Source organism: Mustela putorius, unplaced genomic scaffold, assembly GCF_011764305.1.
Source record: "Mustela putorius furo isolate JIRA1106 unplaced genomic scaffold, ASM1176430v1.1 tig00000281_pilon_pilon_pilon, whole genome shotgun sequence".
In the NCBI taxonomy this organism is placed as follows: domain Eukaryota; kingdom Metazoa; phylum Chordata; class Mammalia; order Carnivora; family Mustelidae; genus Mustela; species Mustela putorius.
This window is the reverse complement of record NW_025421343.1, coordinates 9,459,323-9,477,443: the sequence shown is the minus strand read 5'-3', so window position 1 is coordinate 9,477,443 and position 18,121 is coordinate 9,459,323. Positions and strand designations below refer to the sequence as shown.

The 18,121-nt window shown below is 39.8% G+C and overlaps 1 protein-coding gene across 6 annotated transcripts in view; it reads right to left on the bottom strand.

The window, feature by feature from the left end:
* The window catches only part of CTNNA2 (catenin alpha 2), a 1,140,635-nt gene that overhangs the window by 128,135 nt on the left and 994,379 nt on the right, over nucleotides 1–18,121 (bottom strand). For all 6 annotated transcript variants that reach the window (XR_006606450.1, XM_045079083.1, XM_004742297.3 and 3 more), the window contains exons 10-12: nucleotides 12,925–13,017; nucleotides 12,146–12,302; nucleotides 5,487–5,687 (exon numbers count right to left, since the gene is read on the bottom strand). Coding sequence is in view for 5 of the 6 variants with exons in the window: in XM_045079083.1 (XP_044935018.1) it covers nucleotides 5,487–5,687; nucleotides 12,146–12,302; nucleotides 12,925–13,017 (451 nt within the window). In the remaining variant the exon portion in view is untranslated. The remainder of the gene's footprint in view (nucleotides 1–5,486; nucleotides 5,688–12,145; nucleotides 12,303–12,924; nucleotides 13,018–18,121) is intronic.

The following is an 18,121-nucleotide window of genomic DNA, read 5'->3' as shown; positions in this document are numbered from 1 at the left end:
ATAAGGGAAGAGGGGAAAAATAAAACAAGATGTTAATTTTTAAAAAAGAAATGGAGAACATCACAGGAAGGACAGTAGAGCCGGCATGGATGTGTTTTGCCTGGAAAATAATAACCATGCCTGTTTGGATAAAGTAGAAAGTTCAAACAGAGGATTCATGGGCAACAACTACCCTTGTTTGGTGCAGTCACCAGAAAGCCAGGAAACAGTGACACATTTATTTAAAAATCAGTGATACTGACCATCCTCAAATGACAAACTATCAGGCCACATAGGAGAAGCTGTGGCCCCCAGGCATCAACTAGTTTAACATTAAAGTTAGTTGCCAGAAGTCAAAGAATGGAGTTCTTCTGATTCTTCACCTGCATTTGTTCAACTACGTTGTTACTGACACAGCTTTACCACCCATTACTATTTCCAATTTTGGTACTTTCTATTTGCTGATCCTCTTTTATTTTCTAGGCAAAATATACAGAAATGGTGTAAAAAGTTCCTCTCTGTTCTTATGAAAGCTTTACAAAAGCATAGAAGTAAAAATTATACCATCTCTATTTAGTGAAGGAAAGAAACTAAGAAGGCAATATACTATATGACATTCTGTATGACAATACTGTGGAAAGAGTAAAAGATCAGTGGAGCCAGGGGTGAAGGATGGATGGGGGAGGGGGGGAGTTGAGGGATAAATAGGTGGAGTACAGATGACTTTTAGGGCAATGAAGATATCCATCATTATGTTATCATACAGTGTAATGGTCATTATATGTTAGTCTAAACCCACAGAAAGTATAACATGAGTGAACAGCATGATAAAGGATGGACATTGGGCCATTATGATGTGTCAGTGCAGCTTTTCTAACTGTAATAAATGTACTAATCTGGTAGGGCATCTGATCATAAGAAAGTCTATGAATGTATGGAGTCTAGGGGTACATGGGAGTTCTCTGTACTATCTCCTCAGTTTTGCCGTGAACATCAAACTGCTGTAAAAAAATAGTTTTAATTTTAAAAAAAGGAGAGAGAGAGGGGGAAAGAAAGAGAGTGAAAAGAAAGAGAGAAAAGAAAAAGAAAACTCTACCATCTGTTTGGACCACATGTTCTCCAAAGTACTGGAATTTTAATCTCCACATATCGAGTGCCCACTAACATGAAGTCTTCATTTAAAATACTTTTTCCTGTTTCCTCTTTTTTTCACCCCTCTTTATTCGTACCCTCTGAAAAGGGAACTGATGGCAGAATTCAAAGATCTCTCAACCTAACCACATTCACACTGCCACAAACTTGTATCAGATATCCAATTTATAAAAAAACGACATTTCAATATAATCCATTCAGTGAAGATAAGCTACTCTTTATATACCTAAATATGCTATGACTGAATGTATTTCCACCCCCCCTCCCAACCTTCTGCAGCAATCTGACCTTGTAAATGAGATCTCTAGAGATGGGTCTGGTCAACCATGCATGTGTTTACTACCAAGTTGTTGGGAATTTGCTAGAATTCAGGTTTTACTGAAGAGCCCATTAAATATGCTATGTAAGTATTTAATGGGTCCAAAGTGGACCACGTTTGAGTTTTCATCACCCTCAATAGTTTTATTTAAAAAAAAAAAAAGGTAAATTTTTATATAATGTTGCCGTAGGATTTTAGCATACTAATAAGCCACAAAATTATTTTCTCAAATTTAATTCAGCATTCATAAAAACACCAAAAGCACTCTTCAACAAAACACTATCTTCACTGAGAAAGTCAAGTAATTCATGGAAAATCAGCTACAGACTGTTATGTCACTCTTTGGATCCCTTTCAATTTCTAGCCACTCTGAGAAGGCAGCCAGGTGGTAAAATGGGAGTCCTTCTGCAGAGGCCCTCCCTGGCAACATTTCCATGTCTAAACGGGGGCTGGCCTATGTTTGCAAACCCCTTCAGCAGCAAAGTCTGGTCTAGTCAAGACTTGGAATGTTCAGCCCTTTTTTAGATTCTTCTTTGTAATACATATGTAATTCTTCTCTTACCCCACCCCCTTCGCTTCTTTTATCCTATGGTCACAGTACATAAGCTCCATTTTGCCTTGTTTGAACTTGTCCCTATTTAGGGATATTTCTCTCCCTCAGAGCAGCTATCCTGAATGGAGGTTATTCTGACCACCCTTCAGGCCTCTGGAAATGTCCAGAGATACTTCTGATGGTCACAACTTGGAATGGGGAAGAAAGTATGTCCTCCAAGCATCAAGTGGGTAGAGGCCAGGGGTGCTGGGTATCCTACAAGGCACAGGGCAGCTCCCCACCCTCAAGAAATAATTACCTCAACTAAAAGGTCAGTAGTACAGAGATTAAGAACTTCTGCCTTAAGGTCTGGGATATAACAACACAGACATAAAACTGAGATGGTGACAGGCAGAAGAAAACACAGTATTTTTTATCTTCCATATTCTGGACTCCTCTTCCTTTCCTTCTCCCTTCCTTTTGGCACCTTTGCCCTCTGTGCCCACCACCCCTGTGTTCTAGCCCCAAAATAAAATGCACTCTCAGAACGAAGTTTGATAATGCTTTATATATATATATATATATATATATATATATATATATATCAGAAACAAAGCATTATCTGGATATTAAAGATATATATAGCAGTTTTATTTTGAGGACACAGGTCTCCATAGCCCAGCCAGACAGTGACAAGTAGACTAATTCAACAAAACTTCACAACCACAATTGCAGAACTCCTCCTACCATCTCCCTCCAACCCCCAAGTGTCTAGGACAGTCCCAGCAATTTTCATTAGCATGAGTGAGTTAACAGCTCAAGCTTTTGCTTTCATTTCTTTGACAACCTGTGTAGCTACTCATAAGAAGCAATATTGTTTCTATTTAGGAAAGAAAAACCTGAGTAAAGAAGCCAAAGAATGCATATCCATTGTATATTCTAGTTCTGAGCCCACCAACATCTACTTTTCCTTGATACATATTTCTGTATGTTCAACTACAGTTGTGTAGAAACTATTTCCATCTCTTCCACCTGATGACTGCCCTAGTTACCATCAATAGTTCTTGAAAAATATAAAAAGCTTTGTACCACTTCTCTGTTCAATTAAGAACTGTATGTGAACATCAGAATCACAAAGGTATCTTTAGTTAACTCCCCAGAGTATTTAGTCACTGAAAGGAAGGGTTGAAATGAGCGTTTTAAAAGCCCTGACAGTAAACAAATAAGAAAAAAATCTAGATCAACAACAACAATCCTGGAAGGATTGCTGTTTCATATTTCACTGATTTTGTTGTTAAGAAGAAAGAAAGAAAGAAAGAAAAAGAAAAGATAAGAAAGAAATGAAAATCACCCAGAAAATTTACATTCCAAGAGTCTGAGTGAAAATTATGTAAAAATAGCTCAATCAACTAAGCATGCTGCCCTTGCCTTTAAGCAGATTTTGACCTAATGGGCACCGTACCTTCTGTTCATTAAAGCAGCCCAAAATACAATGCAAAAACAACTCCAGAATGTCTCTTGAACAATGCATGAATTCTTGGTGTGCACAAAGTCACACGTAAATTGGCCACACCCTCTGTGCCTTTCATTTGTTACAATGAATATACCTCCCAGTCATGAGCCGGCATGCGCTGACAGCCCTGCCTTCATGCCTTCCACCTTCTTTGGTACTCCTTCCCCAGGGTCAGACCCAAGGGAGGGTTGCCATGTGGCCAATGCACGGTACAAGCTGAGACTTCCTAACAGAATACTAAGGGGCCAGAAACTGAGAGCCACAGAAATGCAAGGTCTTCTTAAGGGTGAAGAAAGGGGTGCCTGGGTGGCTCAGTTATTTAGCGGCTGCCTTTGGCTCAGGTCATGATCCCAGGGTTCTGGGATCAATGAAGAACCCCTCATCAGGCTCCCTGCTTGGCGGGAAGCCTGCTTTTCCCACCCCTCCTGCTTGTGTTCCCTCTCTAGCTATTGTCTCTCTCTCTTTCTCTCTATCATTATAATAAATATAATGTTCTTTAAAAAAGGGGTGGTGGTGAAGAAAAAAAGTCTTTATGTTGGAGAATAAAATGCCTGTTCTTAATTCTTCCAAATGAGGAAAGAAACTGTAGGGCTTGCTTTGTGCTGCTTTATTGAATGCTAAGGACAAGCCACATTGAAAGAAGACAGTGCTAAATTTCAACTAATTAAAATGCAGATATATCTTATTATCATTATTATTATTCCTAATCTGAAATCTGTGATGATTCTCAAGAGCAACAATCCCTGAATGTACTCTTTCTGTTGTGATGATACTCAATCCCCTTTCTGTTTATATTTCAAAGAGAGCATCTGAGGTCCACGTTTATTGCTGGTTTTTTCCTTGCTATTTCAGACTAACAAACATCTACAGATGTCTTTGTAAATAACCTTTTTCCCTGTAGAAGGAAACCTATTTTAACTAACATGTTGTATCATGTAGAACTTGGAACACTGCTTTATCTGACCTTTCAGAAACACGTTTTTTTGTTGTTTGTTTTTTAAATCCTAATAGTTTCCACAGTCCATCTACAGACCAGGAAAGGCCACAATTGACATGTGAGGAGAGGTCCTTGTGTGCCCACATAGGACTCCGTTCATTACCGTTTCCCATCCAAAACAAGCTTAAATTCTCTTTTTTCTAACCCTTTGTGTTCTCTCCTTCCCTGAACTTTCTAACCACTGGTCCCCCTAACAACACATACACACACACATAGTATTAGGGACTTGAGAAAAGGTCTGAAGCCCAGTGCCTCTTATCTAGAGCAAAAACTACTAAAAATCGGGCAGTCTTTGACACAACTATTCAAAGGGATGGACTGTTCTGCTAACTCAGTGAAAATAAGCCTTTTTTCTCCATCCCATTGCACCAGAGAGCTATGACCGGCTCCCACGAGTACCCGAGACTACCACAGCTGGAATCCCCTAGTGGACAGCATGCACTCTAGAACAGAACATCGAAGGCTTTCTTAGAGGAGCAAGGCACATACTCAAACTCTGACCCCTGGCATCTACCACCCCTTCGAGCATTTCATATCCAGATACTATCAAGAGGCTTTATGCTTTCTCCTTCCTCAAGGTCCTGTCTTCTCAAGAAACAGATGGAGAAATGGTTTCAAATTCAAGATTCCCAGTTTCCACCACATCGCCACTGTTTTCTAGACTGGCGACCTCTTTCCAGTCTCTTGAGCCATTTAAACCTCCACTTTCATATCCATAGTCAGAGATAATTAAAAATTTACCTATTTCATAAGACCCTTGTGAGAATCAAGGGGAGATCACAGGTGAAAACTATAAAGTAGTATATACATGCAAAGCAATAAAGTTGTTATTCTGCTAAAGTTATACAAATTCAAACTAAAGAGAGTTCCCCTGTTATGATCAGATGTAGTTCAGAAGCACAGAGGCTTATAAAAGACAATAAAAAAGATTAATTCAAATATGGAAATTAATCATGGCATTGACATTTTGGTTGTATCTAATATCCCTGTTTACCTGTCTCAGAGAGCAATTTTGTAGCTTCCAGAACCTTCTCAGTATATACACCAGCTTCATAGTTCTCCATCTCTGCATTGATAATGTGTATCACTCGAGCTGCCCGGCCCCTGATGGCCCCCGCAGTTCGGTCCAGGGTGTCCACATCCCCTTCCTGGAGGGCTATGACACACTTGTTCACATCCTCCAAGATGTGATTCTCTGCAGAGGAAATACAAACATATTTACATGATTTTATACCATTCACACACTTAATAAGCCACCTAAGAGCAAGTCATCAACTTACTGACCCATCACCTTGCACATCTCAATACATACCTTGTAACACTGCAATGACATTTTAAGAATATACTTTATAATTACAGTAGCAGTTCTCAAACTTGAGCATAAGCCCGAGGCTCCCAACATCATACAGAATGCCAAGGTGTCACTCCTCCTAGAGTTTCTGACTCAGTAGGCCTGGGGTGGGCCCAAGAAATTGCATTTCTACCTAGTGTCCAGGTGATTCTAATGCTGTGAGCTTGGGGGCCATACTTCCAACACCATCCTTTCAATATCTGAGATTTATTGCATTTTAATAGTGGTTGTGGCAGGAGTGCATGGGTGGCTTACTCAGTTGAGCAATGACTCTTGGTTTCAGCTCAGGTAATGATCTTGGGGTCCTGGGATCCAGCCCTGGGGAAGGCTCCATACTCAGCAGGAGGTCTGCTTGTCCCGTTCCCTCTGCCCCCCCCAACATCCCCACCCCTGCTCTCACTCATACTCCTACTCTCACCCTTTCTCTCGCTCTCAAATAAATAAATCTTACAAAAAGAAAAAAGGGAAAAAAAGTGGTTGTGGCAGTGAACATGAAGCCAACCTGATCAGGCAGAAACATTTCCAAACATGACCAGAAACAAGCTTGGGGTGCATGTTTGGTTTTTTGTTTTTGTTTTTGTTTTTTAAATCATGTTTTTATTAAGAAGACATTCAAGGGAAACTCTGAAATGACCAATACCACCTAATCAGTTTTTTCATGTCATGTCATGCACAAGGTATATGCAATAGGAAAACTGACCAGATGAAGAGGATGACAGTATTCTCCACAGTTAAAATATAATCCAGTCTGTGGCTGTCTCCCTCAGATTAGAGTCAAGGTCAGTGATCATTCTCCCTCATTGCCCAAAGTAGAATCCAGTCAGGCAAGCTGGCAAGTTTCACTCTCTAGTAGCATAGAGAAAACGTGCAATTCGGTCCCTCATGGTGTTGCACGTATGCAATTTTGTATTTTTTATGCCCAAAGTGAGATCTATAATTATGCCCCTTGAACATTCTTTAGAAACAGAATTCTAAGGAAATGTTGAAAAAGTTTAGTGCTCTATGGAAAGAAAAGAACTTAAGCCAAAAATACACACACACACACACACACACACACACACACACACACACTATAAATAAAGAGAACAAGTAAGAAATAATCTTAAGTAATCTGGTAACTTTTAAAAAATTCAATAAATAGTTAATAAAGCATTTAAAGAAATTATCTCGAGAATTTTCTCAGGCTGGCTCTGAATTTAAAAAATTTCTAAATAAGGAAAGAGGGGAAGGTACTCAGCCAACTCCAGTCTGCACCATGGATCTCTCCTTTCATTAAATCAGTCACTCAGAAGGAATATCTGTTCTTTCAGGACCCTAGGCAAAAACTTGCGAAGTATAACTTTTCATAGTGTAACCTCTGTTTCAAGAGGATTTCCTCATTCAAGCCACTACGAATTTCTGATTTCTACCTTTTCCAGTTCTTTAATTTCAAACAGAAAATACAATGGAAAAAATGGAAAATTTTAATACTCAGATTTTTAAAACTCACAAAAAGTAGTACTTCTTGAATGCTAACATTTTCTCGAGTAAAAAAAGAAACAATTGTAGAAATACAGACTTTAAGATGCTTTCAGTTTGGTTAAGGAATTCTAAAAACCACCGCTTTCTGAGATTCCAGTTTGTGTCAAACAAACTCACTTAAAAGGACACCTGAGTAAAAGGTTTATTCAAACCTGATATAGGGTTTCAAATACAAAAGTTTGATTTTGAAAGTCCTGGCTTATGGCCCTGCTGGATCTCTTCAGAGGATTCAAATGTGCCCTTGCCCCAAAGCAAGCAACTAGAAGGGGCTGCATGTCAAGAACATGTATCCATCTGCTATTTTTCCTTTCTCTAAAACAATAGGACAGCAACACTACTGCTTTTTCACACATAGTTTATAGATTGAATTTTAGATTCCATCTCTATTCTGAAAGCAGAACCGAGATGGAATGTCTTAATTATATTAGATCCTAATAATCTCCCTAGAGTTGATTAAAAATTTTTTTTTAATTCTAAGATGCCCACTCATAACCTAATATCTTAAAATGAGATGGTATTTTTTTTCTTTAAAACCTATTTCCCAAACTAGAAATGTGCAACTAGGTTAATTAGGACACCAGAAAAAAAATATGCTTTAATAGATTAAAGGATACATATTTGAAAGAGGCTAGCAGAAGCTGGAAATCCAGATCTCAAAAGCATTGCTTTTAATTAGCCAAATCAACTAATTTGTGCAATGGTTAGTTTAGTTAATCACGCTATGTGACTAAAGTATAAATTTTACAATTTATTGACTAGTTTTTCTTAACCAATTTTTTTTTAACTGCTAAGATAGCTTACTCAGCATTTCCCAGCATTTCCATTTTGGGGTACCCCTTTTATGGAAAAATGAATCACAATTCCCTCACGATAGTAGTTATATTGGCGGATGGTGTATATGTAAAAGCTAGGATTTGGAATGTTTCAAAATAGATTTGCATTTTATTAAGCTCAATATGAACAATGTATTTGAGAAAGAACAGGACCTGTTCATACAGACATGTTAGTTGATCAAAAGATCCCACATAGTATATAGAGAGAGTTCCACACCCCTTGTAATAACTTCTCCTCTCCTCTCCTTCTCTCCCTCCACCCTCAAAGTCTGGGACCCACAAATCTGGAAGCACACCAGTCTAGGATCAAGAGGTACAGTGAATTATTTGAAGGCAGACTCGGTCCTTCATTCATATTTTCATTCCTGACAGTGCCTTATACACTGCAGGTGATCAAAGAAAAAGGCACTAAATAAACGTATCTATTGAAAGGAGACCACTACGTATTTTTATCCTAAAGGATTTTTAAGAGAAAGAACTCAGGAAGTAAAAACAGGAATACTGTCCCAACTAGAAAAGAATACAGTAGAAAAATAAGAAGCATAAAGAGACAGGGCTCCATGGCTGGGGAAAAACCCCTCAGGTTCTCTGGATGTCACACCTGGACAGGAAGCATGGTTTTTAAATATAGCGTAAAACACTTTACTGCAATATTTTTTGCAGTAAGCTAGCTTGAATTTTTTCAACCTTACTATTTCAGAAAAGATGTAATTTTGTTATTTAAAAAAATCACCGATGACCAGAGCATTTATTATAAACCACAAAAGGTATAGATTCTAAATCCAAAACCAAAGTTCACTGGTTCCTTTTAAAAACTCTCACAAACTCAAGACCTGGAGCTAAAAGAAAAACAACAGGCAAACACAACAAAATGCTTGGACATTATGGGATTCTGTTTATCTGTTCTTCAGATCTTAGATGCCTGCTATTATGTGAACCAAACCCAAGAATTAAACTGTCACATGCTTAATGCGAAGACACTCATTTTAAAACACTATTAAAAACTGTAGTTCTTACCCAGTGGGAAAAACTTAAGTGTCCTAACACAGCCATTTCACTTTTTTACGAGTCCAGGCCACATCTGAAAATTGGTTTTGCTCCTGTAATGTTAATAGCTAGCATCATTACTCCTCCAACTTGTTGCATTTCACATGGACAGATTAAGCACTCAAGGACACAGTTTCAGGTAGCATGAACAAAACAAAACTGTAGGCTTTTATTTTATTTTATTTTATTTTTTCCACTGAGCCATCCAGGCGCCCCAAAACTGTAGGCTTTTAAAAACAAAGATCTTTGCCTTTTTTTTTTTTTTTAAATACAGTTTCCTGTCAGGACAGATATTCCCCTTAGAAGAAACTGATACATAAAATGTCATTAATGCCATTCCAAAAGATCTCCTGGGCCAAACTTGCAATTTACTGATGCAAATGTTTTGGCTTCAGCTTGGAGAGGAGAGGAGAAGTAGTTTCCCCAACAATTGGGTCGTATCCATAGCCTACCAGCAGGACCGGGCGGGCTGTGTTATTATTTGTCAAGCCCGGCTGTGGAAAGGTACCTGCCACCTCCAACTGTCAACTCCAAAAGCATGCTCCGGCAGGCTCGGCCAAGGCTGGCTCCCTGACAGTACCTGTTCATTCTCCTGTCATGGCCTGCCGTGGCACTTGTACCACTGGGGTTGGACTGCACAGTGTTATCAGCAGAAGCCAAAGCCTTTCCTTGTTGCTGGTAATAATGAGATACACAAAGGAAACGCAGGGAGAAACGTGGTGAAGAGGCAGGGCTGGGGGAAGAAAATTAAGAAAAAGCTTTCCAAATGGAAACAGTCTGAGATAAGACCTCCTCACCCTGCTCTTCCTTACCTTCAGAAATTTTTGTACATGTATTTTAAGAAAAGGAGAAGTTGGGAACTTTCTAAGTTCTGAAATGATTCCTCTTTGAAAAAGGGAGTCCAGGCAAATTTTCTACTCATTTGCAGGCAAAAGGGGTGACAGAAGCAAATTTCCAGGGGCTAAGAGGATTGTTGTGAGACCTGAGGCTGGTGAGGGGGAACCCCTGCCCTGTCTGGGGGCCACTAGAGTCATCTGGCAGAGACTGACTAGATACAAGAGGTGACCACCCGTTTATTCCCCACCATCCGAACTCCCAGCATGCCTATCTCAATAATTTCTAAGCACTGCACGGGAGATGCACTGTTCAGATGATCTTTTACAGGGTTAGGACTCAGCCATTGTCAAAGCTAATCTCAGAAATGGCAACGTATTGAATTCTTTATCAGCTAGCTCCCAGCTACGGGTATATTTAAATGAAGAGCTGCTTTGAAAAGTCACTGAAACATCGCACCTTGGAAATGAAAAACAAGAAAGGTTTCTGAAAGGAATTAGAGAGTGTGGAATGAGGATACCAGAGGTGGGCAGAAGAGAACCACTAACAAGGAAAGCTAGATGTGCCGTAAGAAATTCCCTGCTATCTTGACTCACCGAGACCCACGTAGCTTCTGAAAAAGAGGATTATCTAGATTTTCACACCATCTCTGCCCAATTACCTACCCCCTTGGTGACTTATTTTACTCAAAGGAAGACCTGGAATACTAATACCTATCTTACAGAATTTTGGTAAGAATTAAAGCGAACAGCAGAGTCAGGTAAATTATAGACACTGAACACTTGTTCATTCGTTTTTCCCATCTGCCTTCTCTTGCTCTCCATGGTTTCAAAGTTGGGTTTTCCATTATCCATCAGACCTAAAGATTTGACTCTGCTGCTCTCAGACAAGCTTCAGACAGAAGCCCTCAGTAGAAACCCGTCGTCTGTTTCTTACAGAGAAGCAAAGACTGCACCTAGACAAAATCTCCAAATAGGATATGCATCCCCCGGAAATTCCTTCTAAATTATTGCAGTCAGGGTCCCTTCTGCTTGGATCCCACCAGTACTGCTGTGACGCCTTCTGTCCCAGGCCTCAGGTGGCTGAGGATAGGCAGGCCCTGGTCAAGGCTTGATCTACCTGTGGGTAGAGTCAATATCTGGTCAATTTTAATTTTCAAGGGTCACTTGATTATTTTAATGCCTCACAAAGGAGGCTGATGTTTTCAGCAACCTCCTCTCCCATTCCTCCCACAGAGACTCTTTTACGTAAAATGTGCCAAATGTGTTTGGACAAATGTATTTGGAAAAAAGCCTATTTGCTGGCTGGTAGCCCAATTTTGAAACAGCATTGATGAGTACCATTAAAGGTCAAATTGACTACACAGTTATTCAAATACACTAGCATCCTTCAGTCTGGCTTCATCTACAAAGAAAGAAGTTAAAATTTCAAGTGAGGACTCGTTCTACTGGTTTTCTCTAACTTCCTTACACATCCTCACAGATAAGTATTCAAAACCTCAATGGCTCCCAAGTATCTCCTAGTGGGTACATTAAGTGACAAGTATTTGTACCTGCCTTTTTTTCTTTTTTAATTGTGTTATGTTCGACTACCTGCCTTATCATAAACCAGGGTAACTTCATTTATTGGAAAAAATGACCCCTTCAAACATGGTCAAATTAGGCTGATTGCTTTTTTGATTTTTTAGATACAAACTATGAGGATTAACCAATCTCACATACCATACCCTTTTTTAAGATGGGTTATTCAGATGTATGCCAACCCAACCTGCTTTAAAAACTCTAGGAACTAAAAAAGGAACCTACGTCTCCTTAAATAATCTTTCCAGGTTGCCGATCTTTTCATCGGGAAGTTGTGTTTTCCTCTCAAATGCTTTGACTCGGTGTTTTGAAATAATGTGCCCACAAAAGAAGACTTTTTAAGAGGATATTCCAATCACATTTGCAGAGATGAGTGAAAGCTCAAAGGGCCAAGAAGACCACTTGAAACAGAGACCTGTGACCCTTGCAAGATACTCCTAATCTTGTTCTCCTCCAGCTGCCTTGGAAGAGGCCAATTTGTGATTACCTGAGACAGAAAGGAAGTCATCCACTGAGGTGATGTCATCCACGGCCTCTGTCAGCACTCGGACTTGCTTCTCCCACTGGTCTTTGAAGACATCCATGTTGTCTTGAGCAACTTTGCTCTGTGGTCGGGCAGCCAGTGTGAGAGCAGCATTGATGACCTATTTGTTAGAAATATCCAGAAACACACTGACTACACTATTCAAAAAAAACAAAAAAAAAACAAAAAAAAAAAAGCCCACCCAAAAAAAACAAGAAGGTCAAAGGCCACATTGAAACCCTGGACACTGTAGCTTCTACAGATAGGGTTGTCAGGGTTCAAAAGATAATAAAAAACATGAAAGATGAAATATATTATCAACTACCATGTGTTTTCATTTGCTTTGTTTTTTGTTTTTGTTTTTAAGATATAGTCATCAGCCTCACGTTTCAAAAAGTGTTTCCTGGACAAGTTGTATTTACTTAGCGCAGATGTAGTAGAAAGCTAACTCCTGTCCTCCATGTACAAGGTTAGAATTTAGTTGAGACAAGATAAATAGATATGGAGCATTTAAATGACAGCCCCAAACAGAAAAAAGTCAATAGGAGTGAAAAACACAATAATTACCACAGTAATTTTGAAGACTGGGGCAGTTAGAAATTCTTTTTGAGAGAGAGAGAGATCTTGAAACAGCCCAGGGACAATGACAAAGCAAGGCAGGGAGAGACCAGAGGGCCTGATTGGAGAGGACCCCGAGTGTTAGGCCACCAATGGGCTTTTGAAACAAAGTGAATGAGGCTTACCTGGGGACACAGGCTGTCAATCTGGGTGGCTGCCATCCGGACTAATTTTACCCCTTCCTCATTGTTGGAAATGGAACAGGCCAAGTTGGCAACCTGGATGGAAGAGAAATGGAGAGAAAGTCATGTTGGGGCAAAGGGGAAGTATACTGTTGCCTGAACTTGCACCTTCTCCAGAGTCCTGCATCCAAGGGAATCCTGTTACAAATAAGGGTACAGTATACTTTGTATTTAAAAGAGACTCACAGGAAACTGAAAATGAGAGAGTTCTACCCAACAGAACCCTTATCTGCCTATCAGAGTCTGTCAGGAAAATGCTAATCCACCAGTAGCCTACTCAAGGGCTTTCAGGGTCTAGCCAGTCCTGAGAAATCCATTGAAAAGGCTGACCTAATCCAGGAGGCAATGATAGAGTGTACAACAAATTGGAATATGTGGGTCTAGTATAAAGGCATTCAGTTTTGATTTTTAAAAATACTATGCCAGACAAAACAGCTGCACTATATTCGAGCTCCCGAGTCAAGCATTTCAATTTGTGTCATTCTTCTTCAAGGAGGGAGAGTTGGTAATACAAGGTCAGATTGACTGGCCAAGGTCAACAGCACACAAAGCCACCATCAAAACACTGATCAGTCCCATCAGGCTAGTGCCAAGAGGACAAGAGGATGGGGATTAGAAAGGGCAAAGGAGCAGAGAAGGGCCACCAGGGCTAGGAGCAGTAGGGCAAGTAGAACAAGTGATTAGCAGAACAAGAATCCCCTGAGCCTTGCGTCACCTGCCCTTTTGTATCCTGCCACCTCTGCTCTCCAAAACCAGGCTGCCTCCTTACCATGCCTTAATGCTCTGGAAGATTAAAATGCACCACACATGTGTGTGTTCCAAATGCAAAAGAAAGCTTAGTCAGACAGTGTGGAGAGCAAGGGATTGGAGGTCAGGAGGCTTAACCACCACTAGTTATATAGTCCCTTCACATCTGGAGGACCATTTTCTTATCAGCAAAAGGAGATGGGTAGATGGAGATACTAGGAACACTTTCAAAGATTACTTCAATAAATCATTTAATGTTAAGAATCCCATTTTGAAGCTTTTAAGGAAGAACACTTGAAGTCTATTGCAGTGAGAATATGTACTCTGAGAAACCACAGATGAAATTCCAAACATTATCGGTTTCTTATAGTTTACCTCAGATTCTTCAGATATTCTGAAAACTAAGTAAAATGGTGAAAATAAATTCGATTTTTAAAGACAAATATGTCTTACTGTGCCCATTTATAGGATGCCAAATGCCCAGAGGCGTGAGGCTTCTTGGAGGCAGAGCAAATATAATGCAGGTTCTCGATTTTTGTTCTGTTGTCTATACTTCACATTTTTGTTAGTCTTCATTATACTTGTATTCAAGCACATTTTACATTCTAAGAGCCACAATAAGTATGTGATATAAAATTGGTGCTCAATATGTGTGTAATGAATTAAAGAGCCTTTAATAGCTTTTATATATATGTATATATTATATGCAGTACATCATATATTCTCAAAGATCTAGCTGAGCTACCCCTTTAATCTAGCGCATCAATGTTTATATTACCTTCCAGCAGGTATTTACCAACACTATGGTACTAAACAATGGTTCCTATATTTTGGTCCACTGTTGAGTCCATAAGGTAGTGTCCCTGTTCACGGTGGCATGAAAAAATGTCAGGATGGGGTGACTTTTCCAGAAAGATGTACGTATTTAATTTCCATTTCTTCTAGTGTTCAATTAAATTCTTCCTATTTTTGCTGTTGGACAGCTTTTCATTTTATGAAATGAGCATTTCAGATAGGTTTGTTTGCTATCATCCTTGCTTGGTGTGTGAGACTCGAGGTCACACTTTTGCACAGCCCTGGACTTAAGCTGAAAGCTTTGGCACGTGGCTTTATATATGACAATAAGAGAGCCTGAGGGCTGAGAAAAAGGGGATCAGCTCCTGAGGAAGGAGATGCTCCCCAGTAACTTCTGCATGGTGATAATGAACTTTTCTTTGTGTATCTTTTGAAATGTGTGTTCATTTTTTGTTTAAATAAACTCTATTATGGCTTAGATCTAAAGTGGGAAACTCATTGCCCAGTAGAATCTAATTAGGGGGAAACCATGCTAATAACACCTAGAAAAAGTTAAGAGCTGACAATTCCCAATATCCTTTAATTATTCTCTTTAATTTACTGATCCATAAACCCTCAAGTCTGGCAGGCTCCACTCTGCAATGTTCTACTGTTTAAGTCCACCTAAAATCAGAATTTTATTTACCTGGTATTGTATTCTTTTTTTTTATTTTTTTTTTTAAAGATTTATTTATTTATTTATTTATTTGACAGAGAGAGACCACAAGTAGGCAGAGAGGCAGGCAGAGAGAGAGAGGAGGAAGCAGACTCCCTGCTGAGCAGAGAGCCCGATGCGGGACTCGATCCCAGCACCCCAAGATCATGACCTGAGCCGAAGGCAGCGGCTTAACCCACTGAGCCACCCAGGCGCCCCCCTGGTATTGTATTCTAAGACACTGAAAATATTTCCAACAAGATGCTCAGGATTTCAATATCTCCAAAGGCAGTCAGCTTTGCACGTCTTAAACGGGCCATGGACTCCAAATTCCTATCTTCCTTAGGCTTGCCTTTCTGCTTTTCACTGGACCCTTTGCATCATGGTGACGCTGAACATGGTTTTAATATATCGCAATCTCTACAACTCTGTCACCAAATGCTAAGTTTTGGTCTTGGAGACAGGTCCCAATCACTACTGTAGCTCGAAATGCCAAATAATATCAAGACTACCACACAGAATAAGTACTTGATGATTTATTTTACCTGTTCTTTAACTACAGTTCTGATGCTAGGATATGAAACTCAGAAAAAAATAAAATGTCCTATTTTTCAAGTCACAGTATTCCCCCATAGACCTTGTTTTTGTTTATTTGTTTGTTTTTTGTTGTTTGGGTTTTTTTTAAACCAATTTAGCATGATGATCTTCCTAAGAAGAGGAAGGTAAGGAGCAGGTAGAAATTGGTAGACAAGAATCACAAGATATTTGAAAAATATTTATGTAAGTAAAAAAAATGGACAACAAATCATTAATTGACTAATGTTACTAGGCTGCAACCCAAAAGATGTTGACCAATATGATTAATTTTTTTAATTTATTTTTATTTGACAGAGAGAGATCACAAGTAGGCAGAGAGGCAGGCAGAGAGAGAGAGGAGGAAGCAGGCTCCCCGCTGAGCAGAGAGCCCGATGCAGGGCTTGATCCCAGGACCCTGGGATCATGACCTGAGCGGAAGGCAGAGGCTTTAACCCACTGAGCCACCCAGGCGCCCCCCAATATGATTAATTTTAATAAAACTTTGAAACCTGCCTGAGTCAATCAAGCAGGTGACACTCACGGCCTGCCTGTGGCCTGATTACTTTGTTCTTGATTTGTTTACAACTTAGCGGAGACAACAAGAGTCCCCAGCTATCCTGGAAGCTTAGAAAACAATAAAACATATCAGTAGTGATTAGATGTTGGACTATTTAGATTGATTTGGGATTTCTGGAAGAGTCTCGGTCACAAGTAAAAGTGGCCTTGCTCCTTGGTTTAGCCAACCCATCTAAATTCCCAGCAATCTCTTGGGACAGGAAATCCTCCTCTATACCTTCTGAGAACAGTGGCTTTGGGGCAGCAACAGCTAAGCGGACTCAGCCTCATCTTCTATCTCTCACTCCGTGTCTCAAAAACCAGTTCTCTTGAGGAAAAGGAGGAAGCTTAGCAGCCATCACTGAATTGTGTGCTGAGGACGACAAGAACTTTAGGAGCCCAGAGAAAGGAACAATTAGTAGTCCTGGGTGGGAAGCAGGCAACACATCACGGAGAGGCATCTTAAATGCTTCTTTTCTCATTGCCTGAGTAGCACAATTGTCAGGACGCTCAAAGATCATGACGTTTTGCTGTTCTGGAGGCACACTGTGTATAAAGAGGCCAAAACAAAGGAGGAGAGCACCAGGAAGATTTGAAAGACAACAAGCCCGCAAGGAGAACTCATAGAGATGCTGTTAAGAAAACAACCTGCTCCTCCAACTGATTCTGTACAACTGGGATCCAGTCCCTAACCTTTCAATACACCGGTTGACCAAAAGCAGATATTCCAGAGACAATGATGGCAGAATTAAAATGGGCAAAACCACAAATGCATGGCGCCCTCACAAAAATACAATGCGATTGTTCAAAATGCAAGATATTTTTCACAACCAAACAACAGAACAAAATAAAACCAGCTCAAAGCTCCAGATGAACAGCCTCTCCCAGCTGTGAAATTTGGTTTTTGTGGGGACGTCACTACTGAAGAAAGTAGCTCCGTCTCAAAAATGCCATAGTCCTGTTTGAATGCTCACAAGAAAAAAGCCAAAATGCCTGGAAGGCTGAGCCTTAATTAAACATTAAGAACCTCTGCTAATAAAGTATTTAGGTATTTAACTCCAAAGTGATATGAGGTGCATCAGAAAAACGAGAACATTTTGTTCTTTTCTGGTCCTGGAAAAGAAATTAGATTTTTTAATATTTGTAATTCTGTTCAATTCCAAACAGCAGCACATATTCAGTGCATTCAACCCCCAAAACACTTTATCATTTCATTAATTTTTACAGCTTCAGGTAACATAGTGGTGTTTTAAGAAGAGCACACTCTTGAAATGAAGCAGGACAACAATTCGGAGGTTTATAAAGCGCTTGCTTCCCGGGTTAATATTGCATCATCACCATAAATTTGAGAATAAAATGAACTTATTTATTATTACAAGAGGATTTATGAAATCTCTAGTCACCACAGTCACCTAGCCATATTAAACGATAAAGAGAAGAGAGGATAACACAAATTCCACACCAACTGTTGTTGTTCTCTATAACAAACAGGGCAATGAACGGTGCCACGGTCTCTGTCCACAGATTTATTCAGTTCTCTGCACACAAACGGCTTTCTTCATACATGCCCATCTCGTGTAGAATTTCTAGGCTTCTACAGAACATGCCTCCTATATAACCGATGGGATTTTTTAAATTCAGTATGAAACAATATGATACACATTTCCCTGAAATCTCTGGGAGGCAAAACAGAAGGCGTTGCTGTTAAGACAGAGGGATTTGACCTTAAGATGATCATAGACTTCCATGGAGATGGACATCTCAGTAGACCAC